Genomic DNA, 16,158 nt, shown 5'->3' with positions numbered 1-16,158 from the left:
TCAGCAGAGGAGCAGACTAACGGCAGCAGGATTTGCTGCAGGTGGTATCACTGGATGGAGCTGTAGGGTGTGGGGAAGATTGCAGCCACAAAGGAGGAAGGGTGGCACGACAGGGAGGCCAAGTAGTGGTTGGCAGTCAACAGGTAGGTCATGTAAGGTTGCGGAGGGGAGTTGGGAAGGATAAATATCTCCACGGGATCGAGTTACAGCCGAAGCACCACTTGGACCCTTGGAGACGGTCACCACCTTAGACGAGTTACAACTGAAGCACCTTCTCACCTGTGGATACAACCCTAGAAAAGAAAATAAACATCGACGGCAAGCTTGAAAAAATTCTCAAATCCCAAAAAACTAAGCCCTAACACAATGTATTTATAATAAAATAAGATAATTAGGAGAAGAGGTAGCAGCTCCCAGCCCTAATTAGGGCCGGCTGGTTCAGCCCTGGGCCCTAGCCCTTGCATCACAACTTAATTTATTTTTTAAAACACTCAAATAATTTTTATATGTTTTAATTGTTTTTAAAATAACCATAATTTAATTAGATAATCAAACATGTTTTGTTTCAAATCAAAACATAAACAAAATAAAATTAAAACAACAAAATATAAAATAAAAAAATAAAAGTGATCTCAAATGGCCTCTGAATGTTTCTTTGGGATCATTTTTGGTTTTATTGTTTAGCCTTTGACACGTTTATTACATTTATTTATGTATTTTGATTGTTTTTAAACACAATTTCCACCGCCATTATTTGACAGATGTTGTATAATGGAGGACGTTGTCTGGCCGCAATAGTTTCGTTGGCAATCATCACTATCTTCACATAACTTTATTTAATATTCAATAAACATATACATATTTTTAACATAACAAATATATTTTGTTTCAGGTAAAATAAAAAAACAAAAAAATAAATAAAAGCAATCCCAAACGGATTAAAAATTAACTGTCAGCAGTTTCATAATCAGACCACAAGCTCTTTGAATTTCATTTTATTCGTTCATTTTTCTTAGATCCGTACAAAGCCTAAAACCTACTTGCTATGTGGCTGCTTTTTTAGCTGAAGCAGCGTACATGCATTCAACCAGAGCTGGAGTATAGATGCTCTTTATTGCTTCTATCATTTTCTTAAGAGAAGATTTTAAAATAGTCAAATGAATGAATGATAGTTCTCTGAAACTGGACATGAAAATATGTACCTTTTTATGTAGTAATTACAAATATCAGCAGATATTATTTTATTACAATAACGTGAAAATGGAAAATATTTAAAAAAAATTGCTGCATGTCATATAGAAAGTATACTGGTAGACTTTATTTCTGAAGTAAAAAAATCGTGTAAAGGAAATTCTGATGCTTTTTTCATCATAGCCTTCTAAAATCATGACATGTGGCATTAGTCATGTGTTTAAGAAAAAAATAATTATTTAGATGTGTTTAAGAAAAAAATAATTATTTAGAACTTTTAAATCGCAATTGTGAGTCTCCTCAAATCTAATGTTATCTTCAAAACTACTGTGAATATTTAATTTTATGTGAAAATAAAAAAAAAAATGCGTGCACAAATTTCTTCAATTTTTGGTGTAAAATTTAATTTTTTTCTTCAAAATAACCATAAATGTCTTCATTTGAACTTTTAGATGTCACGTCACATTCACTATTTTAAAAAAGAAGCCGATGAGAAATACGTCACGGCATCCAAATGCCTTTTTTCCATTTCTAAAAGGCTCTAAATTCTTGAATACATCATTTACTTCTATTGGTTAAAATGTGTGAAACCTTTATTCAATAATATGTATACGAGTATTTACATATATAATTTCTAAACTTCATTTTTCACATATATTCCATCTTACCTATGCATGAAAAGATTTATTTGGCTTCTTTAGAAAAGGTTAAAATAGTGGTATTTTATGTGATATGAAAGGTTTGGTTAGCAGAACTGTAATAACAAAATTTAAGATAGATATGTAAATACATAGGAATTGGGTGGTATGTACGTAAATGCCCATATATATATTTACACACACACAGACACATGTATGTGTTTGTATGTATGCAAGAGAGAGAGAGAGAGAGAGAGAGAGTAATAAAAGCTATTCTCACATTTTCATCTGTTATCTTTCTAAATGTTTCACTTGGACGTGCATTAAGATATCATGTTTGCCTTGCATTCTCATGGTTTCACCATCACATCTTTTTTATTTTTGTTTTGCAGGTTCCTTGGATGCAGGTGAGCAGGTCGAAGTCACTGCTCCTTACAGTTCGGCCAGAAGTTTTTGCTACTGCTGTGAGCATGGGGGTGTATGTTATTCACTATTGCTGTTTGAAATTGTGCTGTTTGATGCCAGAATCTTGCATTATTTTTGTATCATCATCATCATTGGCTTTTTGCTAACTATTTGGCTCTGGTAATTGTTTTTGCATTCTTTTATATGCATATATTTTAATGGTTTTCATTTTTTATTGATCTCTTCGGGCTTCTTTTTCAATTTTAAAGTAGATTCTTTATAGTTTTCGGATAGAAAAGAGACGAACTTATGCGGAGAGCAGGGCAAGCAAAGTATTTTATTTCACTGGCACAAAATAATACAACCCAAATTCAAGAGGTAGGTTATCTCTCCTAAACTCTAACACCTACAATTCGAGAGGTAGACGATCTCTCCCAAACCCTTACTCCTAAGACTCACGAAAGCAATCACGCATGCATAGCATAATCCTAACATATTAAACCATATTTATATCCCACAATAATAATTAACAAAAGACTAAATTGTCCTTTTAGCCTGTCCCTAAAATAAGTTTTCAAATTATTTGGCTAGCTCGGTGCGACGGAACACGCTGTAGGCACCGGTCTAACATTACTCCCCTCCCGAAAAGACATTTTATCCTCAAGGTGGAAGAGAGGAAACTGCTGTTAGATCAAATCGTATGGCTCCCACATAGCTTCATAATCTGACAATCATTTCCATTTAACCAAATTTTCATAGTGACCCTCATTAGTTCAAAATGTTATCTTGTACACATCCGTCTGTCAATCCATTCCATTCCAAAAATCCGCCTTTGCAGTGGATTTGGAAGGTTAAAAACTCATTTTCTATGACTAACAAATAAAACAAACGAGGATAACCCTGTTTCTGAATGTAGCAAATTCATAAAACTCCGAACTCAATAGTGCAAATTGAAATGCATCCGAATGCAGCAAAATCATAGAGCTGCTCAAGTTTTTTTTGTAGCATTGATTTAAAAACTATAAATCAAGCACAAAATAAAACTAAGGCAAAATATTTTAGAATAAAATTCTAGTTCTAGATGAGAGGGAAGCTGATATTATCATTGAGATAGAATGATGGCTCCTTTTTTAATTTTCGGAATTGAAGAGAGGTTCTTAGGTGGTAGATTGTTCCTCAAGCTCTGCTTTCTTTGATTAAGGACGGTGATACTGCAAAAGTAGCAAAAGGGTAACAGGATGACAGTGGGTTGCGAGTTTGGGAGTGATGGACTTTTCTCAAGGTCTCCCAACCATTGTGTAAATCTTTTGGGGTTCTTCAAATTTCTTAGATGAAACTAACAGAGTGTGGACCTAAATGTAGTTGGATCATAACTATGTTGAGCCTTTTGAAAAATGTGGAGCTACATGAAACATAGTATATAATCTAATGTTCTGAGTAATTTAACTTTTTTTTCTTTCTTTCAAAACTTTAAATATATAATAAGCTTTTAGGAGTAATTTAAACTTTTAGTTGCCTGGCTATTTTCATAAATACCCCCTTCGTGCTAATTTTGAAGTTTGGTATTTTTTAATATTTCATTCAATTCTTATTATTATAGTTTCTAGTTATTCAGTTGGAAGAAATAATTATTTTATTATTTGTGGTATCCTTTTTTGCATGAAACGCATCGGTGAAGCCTTCTTTTTAGATGCATCCAAATGTATTTCTTTTCTTCAAGCTGATTTTAGTTTTTTTTTATATGGCGCATGATAAGATTATGATACCGGAGTTAACCCAAAATTCGATAGGAAAGCGGATTTTATTACTCCAAAACAATGGAGATACATTATGGACTCAAAACAGAAACGAAAGCACAATAATACAGATTTCCCCCACTTGTGTAAGTCTTCAGTTAACTAATCAATCAATTACTTAACAAAAGGGGATTAATGAAGATGTGTTAGTAAAAGTGGATAAATTTATGTTTCCCATTGATTTCATTGTATTAGATATGGAGGAAGATAAAACAATCCCACCCATTTTAGGTAGACCTTTTCTTGCTACTAGAAGAGCTATGATAAATGTACTAAAAGGTGAGTAAACCAAGAGATTCAATGATCAGGAAGTAATATTAAATATATTAAAATAAATGAAAAATCCAGAAAAAGGAAGAGAGGATGAATGTTTAGAATGGAACTTATCAATCAACTGCTTGACTACATGTGGAATCACTAGACTACATGTGGCATCACCAAATGGTTCTGCCCAACTTCACAAAGGCTAAATATCAATGATCATTAATTTACCATGTAAAAGTATAAAAAATGAGTTTGTTTATTTATTTACTTTTTATTCTGAATGTTCTTTTGTGTGAACCGATGGATGCTTCGTTTTCATATTTGGTATTGGATGAGGATTCAAGTTTTATTTGGGGCAGCTGCAACTTATTAGCTTCTCAGCTGCTGACTGATTTTTTGTTTCAGTTATTTGAAAACAGCTGCGTGGCAGCTGTTTCTGGACAAATGACCATTCTGCCCCTGTTTAGTAATGTTGTATGTAACATAACTGTGATAATAATATATTTTATACTTTTGAAGTAGAAATTCACTTCAAAACAGTACGAAAATTCAGATATGTACGAGATATAGTACATTTGAATCTACACTTTTTTTCCATTTCTTTCCAAAAATGAAATTCTTAAGGCGCTCCTTCCTATAATTTGTCTTATTTAAAATAATCATAATAACTTTTGAAAAAATTAATTTCTATGCAAAATATTGACTAAAAAATTTGCTATTGTCGATATGAATTTAAGTGTATTAGTTGAAAATATGATTATATACAACTTAATAACATAATTATTAAATTAAAAAAAATTAGCCTTAATAAAACCAATTTAAATTTATCTTCCCCGTCTGTTCTACTTGAGGTCGAAACCAAAGCCATACATTCGCGACTAGAGCTAGTTTTGAAGGCAACGAAGGGATCGGGGCGTACAAAGGCCTCCCATCTTCCTCTTCCTCCAGCTTCGCTCCTGGCTGAAACGATTGAGGAAGGTAGCCCTCATATTTCGTTGTCTTCCTTCCACCCCCTTTTGCACGCTTCAGCTGTTCTAAATCCCATAAAGCCGTCTTCCAACTAGATTTAATAAATCCAAGAGTAAAAGACGAAGGAGTTAGGGCGGACGAAGGGCATCGAAAGTAAAAACGTGAAGAGAAAAGAGAGCCGCGGGGTCGTGCCCACTGTTCACGTTTTACCCAAACCACCCCGCGTCGTGGCCCTCCTGCCGCCCCAAACGAGCAAAATGAGTGCTGCCCCGCCGCGCCGCTGCCTTTCCGCTGCCCCAAAAGGGGCCTCAAGTAGTATTGGAAAAGTCCTGCAGTCCAGCCCTCTTAAGATGTGGAACCTTATTTTTTCTGTACGAAGAATATGCATTTCATTGATCGGGTTGTTATTCCCCCATTTTAAGGGTTCGGCAGCGGAACCCCTTGAATAAATATCAATTTTTTGCTGTTATTTCATCTAGGGTGATTTTGAGCATTTTATCATGTTTCAGTTGTTGAGTTTTTTTGTTATATAGATGGAGTGTCAACTTATATTTGTATTTGAGAAAATAAGAATGTATTTACTCTGCAATCAAATATTTGTAAAATTTGAAACCATGGCAACCTAATGTAACCATCTGTGGTAAATCTATATTAAAATTCTGATGCAATTTTGTATGTTGAACTTCATATTTACATGCATAACACTAATAATTTACATCACATCAAAAATATCACCTTCACTGTTCTTTTAAAGTTAAATACAACTTTTCATGCATAGGTTTATGATACCAAGGTTTTATAAGTGTAAATATCAAACTTTTGGTGTTATATGTAAATGAATGAGAATTGTGTTATGTATTTAAATTGCCCTTTATTTTTGGTTTTACTTTCTCATCTTTAGGGTGTAAGCTTTCAACTGCGAGCAGTGTTGTTGATCATCACCATTATTGATTGAAAAAGCATGAATGCGTCTTCTTTATGAACTTAACAATCGTCTTTTTTCCTGTACCCCAGGCTCCTACACATCATTCTTTTGGCACTCAACACCTTTGCCGTCCGGATTCTATCAATGCTCTCCGGAGATGAACAGTCAATTCTTGCAAAAAGAGAGAATGCATGTGCAGTCATTATTGTTGCCAGTCAGGTCCGTTCAAAGTTCTTTATAGTTCCAATGCTTCGAATTTGAAAATAGAAGGGGCAATTTTCACATACAGCCCAATTCTTATGTATTTACATATCTAACTTTTATACCATCCGAACTTTTGAAATTAAATAAAAAATACCACCATTTTAATTTTTAGAAACTGATATATATCTTTACTGCATAGGTAAGATGGCATGTATGGAATAACTAAATTTTAGGTGTTAGATATGTAAATACATAGGAATTGTGTGAAATGTATGTAAATATTCCAAAATAAAAATCATGACAAATGCTGAGTTCCAGGACATACATATACCTTCCATTGCCGATAATGCCAACCTTTTTTTTTGGAGCCTGTTAGTGAGTTAATCGCAATTTTTTTTTGAGTGCTAGGGTTAAGATGCTTGAAATATATCTTCAAACTTTCGGACTAGTTTTAATTTCCGAAAAGTACAAAACTTGATTAGCTTTTGTCATTCATATTCGAATGTTCTTTTTAATCAATATCCATTCAGCTGAACCTTAAGTGTACTATTAAGGAGATCCAATAAATGTTATTCCTCTAAGGGTTTGTTTGGGATGGCTGTTACTTTTCATAGAAGTGTAAATGTGTGGTTAAAAAAGTAACTTCTTAAAATACTTTGGTAAGAATTATAAATATTTACTTTTCCCAAAAGGTCGAACAATAGTTCTCTTGTAACTACCAAAATATTAGTATATATGGTTGCAAAAAATAATTTTCCATCACAAAAATTTTAGAAAACAATAAGTAGAACTGTATTGATGGTTTGAAACAAAATGCAAGCAGAAAACTATCCTAAATATACCCTAAAAAGATGAGAGCCATATGTGGGCTTCAAAAATTCAAAATATCTCGGGATTCTCTCATTTGTTTGTTGATTGTTGAGAGAGTTTTAAGGGTTAAATTTTCATAAGGCAAATTGTATTGTAGTTAAAACGTTATCCAAAGATTTTGCCCTCATTTTGCAATGATTTTATGATATGGGATTCAAGATTCCCCATGATCTCAAGCCCCCTATGGTTAATTACCTCTTTTGATAATATGAGAGTATTTTCAATTAGGGCTAGTCATTAAATACTGGATATTTAATATTTAGTAGCAACAGACATACATTCGAAATTGTAAAAATCTATTCCTTAGAGCTTAAAGCAGATGGTGGGTGAAATGATGACAAGCCTTATCAAGATCCCATGGTTTCGTCTTCCCGGATTGTCATGGTCCCTGATTTACTTACAAGTGGTATTCGATTAAACCTGATTGAATGTTTCTTTTCAACAACCATGTTGCATCTAAGAGAGCTTTATAGATATGGGGTGGATGTTTGTCTAATGGACAAAATATAAGTCGATCTTAGCTGACATAAGGCTTTGTCAATCAATTTTACCCTTGTAGTTTAGGACTCAAAAGGTAAAAAATTTTGGGAAACATAAGGTTTGCAACCGTGACCATAATATAATAATGTCATTATGCATCAACTATCCGATCAGAGGACTCCGGTTATAACTGCTATTTTGTGGTGTCATTTGATGGCAAAATCATACAGACAGAAGACTTGGGTCACGACCTTACTGGAATGAGATTATTTTGAGTGTGAATACATGGATACACTCGATATGACATTCACTCTTTATGAACTGAAGTCAATTGGAAGTTTGTCAGTCCCGACAAATAGTTGGGGAGGGTGAACTTATTTTTCTTTAAGTCTTGGGTGATTGATTTTTAAGTGAGTATTTGGTTTTATTTGTTTGAAGTCTTTAGGTTATTGATTTTAATTTGAATATTTGGCAATAAATTTAAAAGTTGACCATTCCGATTGAGATTTTCAATCAACACGGCCATCATTGAGGAACGCTGTCAATTTTACATCTTGTTTATAAATGATCGAATTTAGTATTGACATATGATTGTATATGAACCTTGTCAACTTTGTCATGCTTATGTTGGATCAGGTTCATATATATATTATTTGAACTTATTCAAATAGACTTTAAAATTTAATTTTGAAAATAGACTCCTTCAGTTGAAAACTTCTACCAATTCGGCCATTATTGAGGATTTGACATCTAAAATTTTCATCTTTAATATTCATTTGACATTTGTCAATTTTGATATATTTAATATATTAGTCCCGTCGACTCTAGTTCTAATAAGGAGGAAGATATGACTAGGTGATTTTGACTTGTAAATTTTTACATTTATGATTAGGACATTTATTTTAAAGTTACTAGACTTATAGACTTATTAACTTTAGTCCTTACGAGGAGTAGGATCAGACTAGATGATTAGACTTACAACCCTATCTTATACATAAAACGATCCGATTGATTGTTTTTCAAAATATGAATTGTTTGAGTGTAAGTTTGGTCTTAACCAGCGCAATATGCCTAAGCTATTTGTTAAAGCATTTAAAATTTTAGGAGCCCATATGGGTAAATTATAGTTAAATTTGAGATTATACACATATATTCGATCATAATGTGTTATGACCCTCAAAATATAACATGATGTTTTAACCATTTGCACATAATTGAACAACTCTTGTTTAATTATTTGAAAGGCCATGGTTTACTTACATATATTTCGACATAGATCTTTTGAGTTAAAGCATTACCTTTATTGAAAAGCATGCAAAATTATATTTTTGGGCTTTAAAAAGAACTGTCTTTTGTTTTCTTGTAAATTATAATTGCACATCCAGTGACGAAAATGCATATTAAGTCATGTTTTAGCCTTTAAAAATGACAACTATGTATTTGAATTTTTGTATTAAAATGGATCACATAAAGAGTCATTTGCATTAAGACAGATTTTTATTTGTTCACTTTTTAGATATGATCGAATTTGAAGTCAAAGAAAAGTTCAATTTTATTAATTGATGGGTCGTTCAATTTTTCGTGAATCTTATGCATGTCTCAAGTGCATTTAATTTATTTCTTAAATAGCTTCAATTATAGTTTAAGTGTTATAATGTATTTTGTAACATGCATTTTCTTTAAATTTTATGTCATTTCTAAAGTCCAAGTAGTCTATATTTTTATATTATTTGCAAGTCCAAGATCACCAAAAATTTGACAGCCTCCTGGCGTCGCCCTTGCATAGGGGGGACTGTGTCGTGATGCCTGGCCTCTAGGCTGTCTATCAGATGCACTGCTCGTTGTTGTGAAACACTGCAACCGGAAGAATTCTAATCCACAGATTTATAGAATGTGGGTGGTGTTCGATTAACTTGCATGAAAGTGTCGCGAGTACAATTTCCTTGCCGAGTTAATTTAATCAGAACGAGTACTTATAATTTCTTTGCTTTCTATACATTCTTTGCTTTCTATACATTTGAGTGCGAGATAGCAATGATGAATAGAAGTATTCGATGATACGATGAATTTCAATACAAAATTTCTTTTAATAATATGTATAGCTCTACAGTGTGCGAACCAAAAGAGGATATCGCGGCTTGCGTGTGGTAGGATCGAGCAGCTAGGCTTGTTAATCGTGTGGCACAGGGAAAAATAGGAGTTTCAGAGACTTGTATGTGCAGCGATCCCGTTGTTGTCTTCAGACTAGCCTTGGACGTGACTGTAATGCAAGTGGGATAGGCCAAACGAGCAAAGATGAGAATTTTAGAAACCTTTGTAAACAAGAATCTCGTGATTGCCTTTCCCGCTAACTCTAATTGTGATTGTATCTAAGGAGACGAGTGTGAGGGGAACGTGGACATTAACAGCGGCGCCGGAGAGAGGAGAGTTTCAGAGGCTTTTGTACGCAGCAATCTCATCTTAGCTAGCCCTAATTGTGACCGTATCATTAGGGAGATGGGCATAGGTCTTTGAAGCATTTGCTTTGGTGAACAAAGGGAGGAAGCTTTGGCTTTAGCATGCGAACACAGGGAGAAGGCAGGTGCTTTGGTTCGAACCGGAAAGGAACGAGGGATTCAAACATAGTGTTGTTTATTTATCTCTGCATCACTCTTAGCCTCAGCAGCAGCCTACAGTGATTTAACACTCAACCACGAATTTTCTGTATAAATTCTTTAGTTTCGTGAAACTGTGAGGGGCAAATACTGATGTAACTAATAGATTGTCTCCTTTGTATATTAAAATGTGATCTCAAGTCTAAACTTTGGATCTTCATTTAATTATGCAGAAAACTCTGCCAGTTATGGTTGCTGTGGTTGAGCAGCTAAGGGGAGCTCTAGGCGAGCCTGGACTTTTGGTTCTTCCTTGTGTGGCCGCCCACATTAACCAGGTGATGTAACAAACATAAGTTTCTTAGGATATATATATATATATATATATATAGATATGTATATCTTTATGTCAATAAAATCATCTTTATTTATGAAGGCAACATTCAAATTTTAAAATGAACTTTTTTTTATGAGAAAATGTTAGGATTATATGATACAAACTGTATTAAGGTGAGCTTGAAAATTATCAGATTTATTTTGAGATTAATGTTTGTTGAGTCCTTAGAAATGGTTTAAATGGTTTAAATGTAAAAACTTAAAGAATTAGGAAAAATATAAGGTGGTCCATAGGGAGTCTAAGAGAACAATTTGTGACACTAAAAATTATGCTTTTAGTGATCTTTATAATAGATTATATACTAAAGAAGGTGAAAAAGATATATATAAACTGGCTAAATAAAGATAAAAGAAATGTAAATATTTAATTCAAGTGTTTTTCTTAGAGTAAGATATTCAACATAGGTGGATGAAATAGGTGGATGAACTATTTTTTGGATGAACTATTTTTATAAACTTTTCAATGAAGTTTCTGAAAATACGATCAACCTTAGTGATCTTAATATCGTTAATAATAATAAAACATTTTGGTTTTATCATTGCATTTGTAAAAAAGAAGTTGATGAGATTTTAAATAAATCAATGGTGGAAAATAAGTAGGATCTGATGATATCCCAATTGAAGCGTGGAAATATTTAGGAGATTTAGGAGATTCTTTTCTTACTAAACTCTTTAATATTATTTTAAACACTAAAAAGATGTTTGAGTGGAGGAAGAGTATTTTGATCTCTTTTTTAAGATTAAAGGGAATGCATAAGAGTGTGCAAATTATAGAGGAAAATTATAGAGGAATTAAAATAGAGGAATTAAACTAATGTGTCATACTTCAAAATTATGGGAGAGGGTAATTAAACATAGATTAAGGCGTGATACAAAGATTTCTTAGAATTACTTTGGATTTATATCGAGCTGGTCTATTATGGTAGCTATACATTTATTGAGAGGTTTGATGGAGAAGTAAAGAGATTAAAGAGGACCTACATATGATTTTTATTGATTTAGAAAAAAACTTATGATGAGATTCCAAGGGAAGTTCTTTTGAAGAGTTATAGAGAAGAACGGCGTTGATATGACTTATATTTAAGTCATTAAAGAGATTTATGCTATAGTTGTTATTTATGTTTGAACAGAAAGAGGATTGACCAAGTATTTTCCTATTTCAGTTGAATTATATCAGGGAGCAGTTTTAGACCCATATTTTTTTGCTTTATTTATGGATGCTCTTATTGGACATTTATAGGGGATGTAACTTGGTGTATTTGTTGATGATACCCTTCTTGTGGATAAAACTAGAGAGAGCGTTCAAGAAAAACTTGAATTATGGAGGTCTACATTGAAGTCTAAAGGCCTTCGTTTGAGTAGATCTAATGCTGAATACATTGAATGTAATTTTAGTAGTAGTAGATCTAGTGGTAAGTTTGCAACAATGGGTGATTAAGTCTTTAAAAGGAGTGAATGCTTTAAGTATATCGTGTCTATTGTTCAAAGTGATGGTGATATAGATAGGGATGTTATTAGTAGAATTCAAGTTGGTTGATTAAATTGGAGGAATGCATCGGGCTTATTGTGGATAGAAAACTACTAAATAGACTTAAAGAAAAAAATTATTAGATTGTGATGAGACTCGCAATGCTCTATGGTGCAGAATGTTGGCCTTTAAAAGAGAAACACAAAACAAAATTAAGTGTTGCTGAGATGAAATGGTTTAGGTGGATGAATGGCTTGACACCTCGAAACAAAATACGAAATGAGTTTATCCATGATAGGATTTGTGTGGCTCTAGTGGCGAACAAGTTTAGAGAGAGTCTTCTTAGATGGTTTGGTCTTAGATGGTTTGGTCACATTAACAACCATCTGATGATCCAGTTAGGAGAGTAGATGTTTTAGATTCGACTTATGTTAAGAAAGGTAGAGGTATACCTAAAAAGACTTGGGCATATTGTATAAAAATGATCTTAATTTATTAGAATTAAATGAAAATATAACACTTAATGGGACGCAATGGAGAAAAAGGATTCATGTAGCTGAACCAACATAGTGGGATAAAGACTTGCTATTGTCGTTTTTTGTTGAGTCCTTTTATGACGTTCGGTCCCGTGTTGTTCGTGGGCTCATACAACCTAAGAAAGACCTACGAAGGAAGTGATAAAAGTTGATGCATTTTCTGGAAGTCCTCAACTTCAATCTTCGGTCAGGATGGAAACTGATGAAGGTAGAAAAGAGAGTAATCTCCCTTTAAAAGGCGGGAGAGCTTCTATTTATGTGACTCTAAATGGATTCCCCTTTTGTCGGGTTATAAAGAGAGAATATTAAATAATTATGGTGTGGTATGAGGTCTGTCCATGAAGTGCTAACGAAAGATGGCGATGACATGGATGTCAGACAATTCATAAATAGATTTGGATGCATGTCTGTTATTTAATGATGATCGACACTTCATCGTTAGTCAGCTCCATAGAATATTTGTTGGATGAGCTCAACGGACGATCTCAACAGCTCAATTCGGCCGGTCAAGATGGCAGTTAAGTTGTTGAATGAGTTTGATGGAGGATCTCAGCTAATCAATCCAGCAATTGGATTGTGGCATTTGGCGCTTCAGTGTGCAGAGCTTGTCCCCTGCATTTTTTGAAGGGAAATAGACCTGTTAGGCTTAGGAAGGCCTATTAATGTTAACATTGGCTCACGAAGGCCGTTCATGGGTGTAGGGATAGTTATCTGATTCTCATTTTTTTAGTAGCCAACTGCAAAATGAACAATGAATGAAGTGTTTGATATATTTCAGTGTTGTAATCTCCGAGCGAGCAATAATATATTAATGCAGACAATTATATAATGCACGTTGGCTCTCAAGTGGTCTTCGACCTCCTAGGAAGTGAACCCGCGAAACAAATCTTAGGATAAGTAATAAACCTCTAAGGTTTTGTGGTTGGCAACTTTGTTTTTACTGTGTCCACAACTTGGCCATAGGATGAGGATTATTTTTGCTAAGTTTGAGTTGTCGTTCGCCTAGGGGCTTAGAGGGGTTGTAGTTCTTATACATGAAGTAGTCTCTTGAACTTTTGAGTAAGTGTGAAATATCATTTGCCTGGGTGCTTTAGCTAGCATTCAAGGAGTAATCTCTTAAACTTATCGATATATTGGAGACCTTGTGATCTTTAATTCTCAAATGGGCTGAGTGATCTTCTGCATGGCTGAGATGTTTTATAGCAAGGAAACTTGCTTCGAGTTTGCAGCCGTCAGGCCTGGTTGAAAGGAGAGAAGTATAACATATTAAGAGGAAAGTTCAAGATTTCCATGTACTTGTAGCTCTATTAAGTTGTGTGTTTATTGAAACTTGTTTTTCGTTAGAGAATAATGGCTACATGATTTGAAATAAGATCCACGTATGAATGAGACGCTCATTGGGGATGCCACAAGCTGAGCATGTGCGAGCCTAATCACTGTTCATGTTTGGCTCTTTTGACATTTTATCTGTTCGAATTAAACTCGTGTTTCAAATTGTTCATGAACATTATGTTTGTGTTTGGTTTGAATTGCATTCAATTTGTTTGTTCTCGGCTCAAGTTCGGCTCGAAATGAGCTTGTAGAAATTAAACAATAATAAATTTAATTATTTATTTAAACAGAATACCAAAAAAAGAACATCCTTCTTTAAGTAACAAAAAATTCTATTTTCTTGAACTCAAAGATTACAATTTAACAAAAAATTCTATAATAATAATTTCAGTACAAATTTAAAACTAAAATCTAAAGTTGCAACAAAAAATAATCACAACAAACAAGTAATAAATTAAAATTTACAATTACGTTGGAGAAATGAAGAATATGAACATTTCAAAAGCAATATCAAAAAGAGAAAACATATGGGAAAAAGCAAAATAGTAGAGACTAAAAGAGACATCGAACTCAAAAATAACCCTGCGACTATTCGATTGGCTCCATCCAGGACTACCAATTTTCCAAATCACATGCAGGAAGACAAAAATAAATGGCAACTCCAACAAATTAGCAAGAATCCGTTTAATATGATCTTCCTTGCAACAAGGAAACTATGAATATCTTAAATTCTAGCAGATCAGCAGACAACAAAGTTAGTAATTCACAAGAATCAAGAAGGCCCAAAGATGAAAAAGATGAGGTAGTATATGTTCAAAATGGCCTGATAAAAATATAGCTGCTAGCAGATGGAAAACAAAACTCTAAACAGGAATGAATCGCAACAAAACTAACACATAAGCATTGCTCCATTTGGATATAGATGAAACCAAAGATTAAAGATTAAATGGTTATGTGCAAGTGTGATACTAGAATTGGAAGAAAACTGCATACTTTGTTGAGTCATATTAATTTTGTTGGATAACACCATTGCTCACAAAAATCATCTAACGTAAAAATTCAGAAAAATAGCCATAGAGATCAAAATTGTATAAGTTAAACCCACATGTGCATCAAAAAGGAAGTCATCTCAATATTTTCATAAATAAATAAGACATAGCAGTAATTAAAGTAAATTTTAACAAGTTGAAAGAGTGAAATTGTTGATTTTAGCCATTTAATCAGTCAAATTCCAACCAGTCAATTATAATTACAAACCAACCAAATAACTATCCATTAAGGGCCTGTTTGGCGCAGCTGCAGATTCTCAGCTTTTCAGCTGCAGTTGCGCTGCCCTGCGCTGCCCCAGGAAGCAGCTGTAGGGAAGCAGCTGTGGGGAAGTTGACTGTCTGTTTGGTGCAGCTGCGTGAAAAATGTTGAGAGCCAGCTGTTTTATGTAAAAATGACCAATCTGCCCCTGTTTGTTAAAACTGTTTAAAATATTTTGATTTATTTGTATAAATATGGGTTTAATATACATCAAGTTTATAAAAAATATTATTTCTTACTTAATTAAATGAACTAAATTGTTTTCAACATTCATTTTTATACATTTTTTCAAAAAAATAATTTGTAATTTTGAACACAAATAGGTTAAAAATTTTTCTTTATCTATATATCAATGTATATGAATATTAATTTATCTATACAAATAAAAATTTACAAACATATTTTATAAGCATAAAATGTAAAATACATATATGCACCTTAAGCCACTGAGAAGTCGTTCTTTCTTACATAAAGACGTAGGAACTCATACAGTTTCTTACATCCAAAATAGCACAGAGTACACAAATGCAACTCAACCACTAGCTAGGAGAAGCAGAATGAAAAAAAAACTGTAAAACCACGACCACGACGAGTAGCATAATGGTGATGTTATTTCGAACAATGACACGTTGTAGCTCCCGTGTCTGCCCTTCGTCGTCTGAAACTCGCAAATCGCTACCAACGTCATCCTCTGCATCAGAGAAACTGTCCGCCCATCGGAAAAATCTGCATTGATCGGCAATGCTTCGGGGGCATGTATAAAACTTCCGACCGTAGCTATGTGC

At 33.6% G+C, this 16,158-nt stretch overlaps 1 protein-coding gene across 1 annotated transcript in view; it reads left to right on the top strand.

The window, feature by feature from the left end:
• The window catches only part of LOC110024935 (probable sodium/metabolite cotransporter BASS4, chloroplastic), a 71,912-nt gene that overhangs the window by 47,237 nt on the left and 8,517 nt on the right, over window positions 1-16,158 (top strand). Inside the window, exons 11-13 of the mRNA XM_020725131.1 lie at window positions 2,222-2,307; window positions 6,278-6,407; window positions 10,570-10,671. Of these exons, the coding sequence (XP_020580790.1) occupies window positions 2,222-2,307; window positions 6,278-6,407; window positions 10,570-10,671 (318 nt within the window). The remainder of the gene's footprint in view (window positions 1-2,221; window positions 2,308-6,277; window positions 6,408-10,569; window positions 10,672-16,158) is intronic.

Source organism: Phalaenopsis equestris, unplaced genomic scaffold (assembly GCF_001263595.1).
Source record: "Phalaenopsis equestris unplaced genomic scaffold, ASM126359v1 Scaffold000281, whole genome shotgun sequence".
NCBI classification, from domain to species: domain Eukaryota; kingdom Viridiplantae; phylum Streptophyta; class Magnoliopsida; order Asparagales; family Orchidaceae; genus Phalaenopsis; species Phalaenopsis equestris.
Note: the sequence above shows the minus strand (reverse complement) of the source record. Positions and strands in the feature narration are given on the sequence as shown.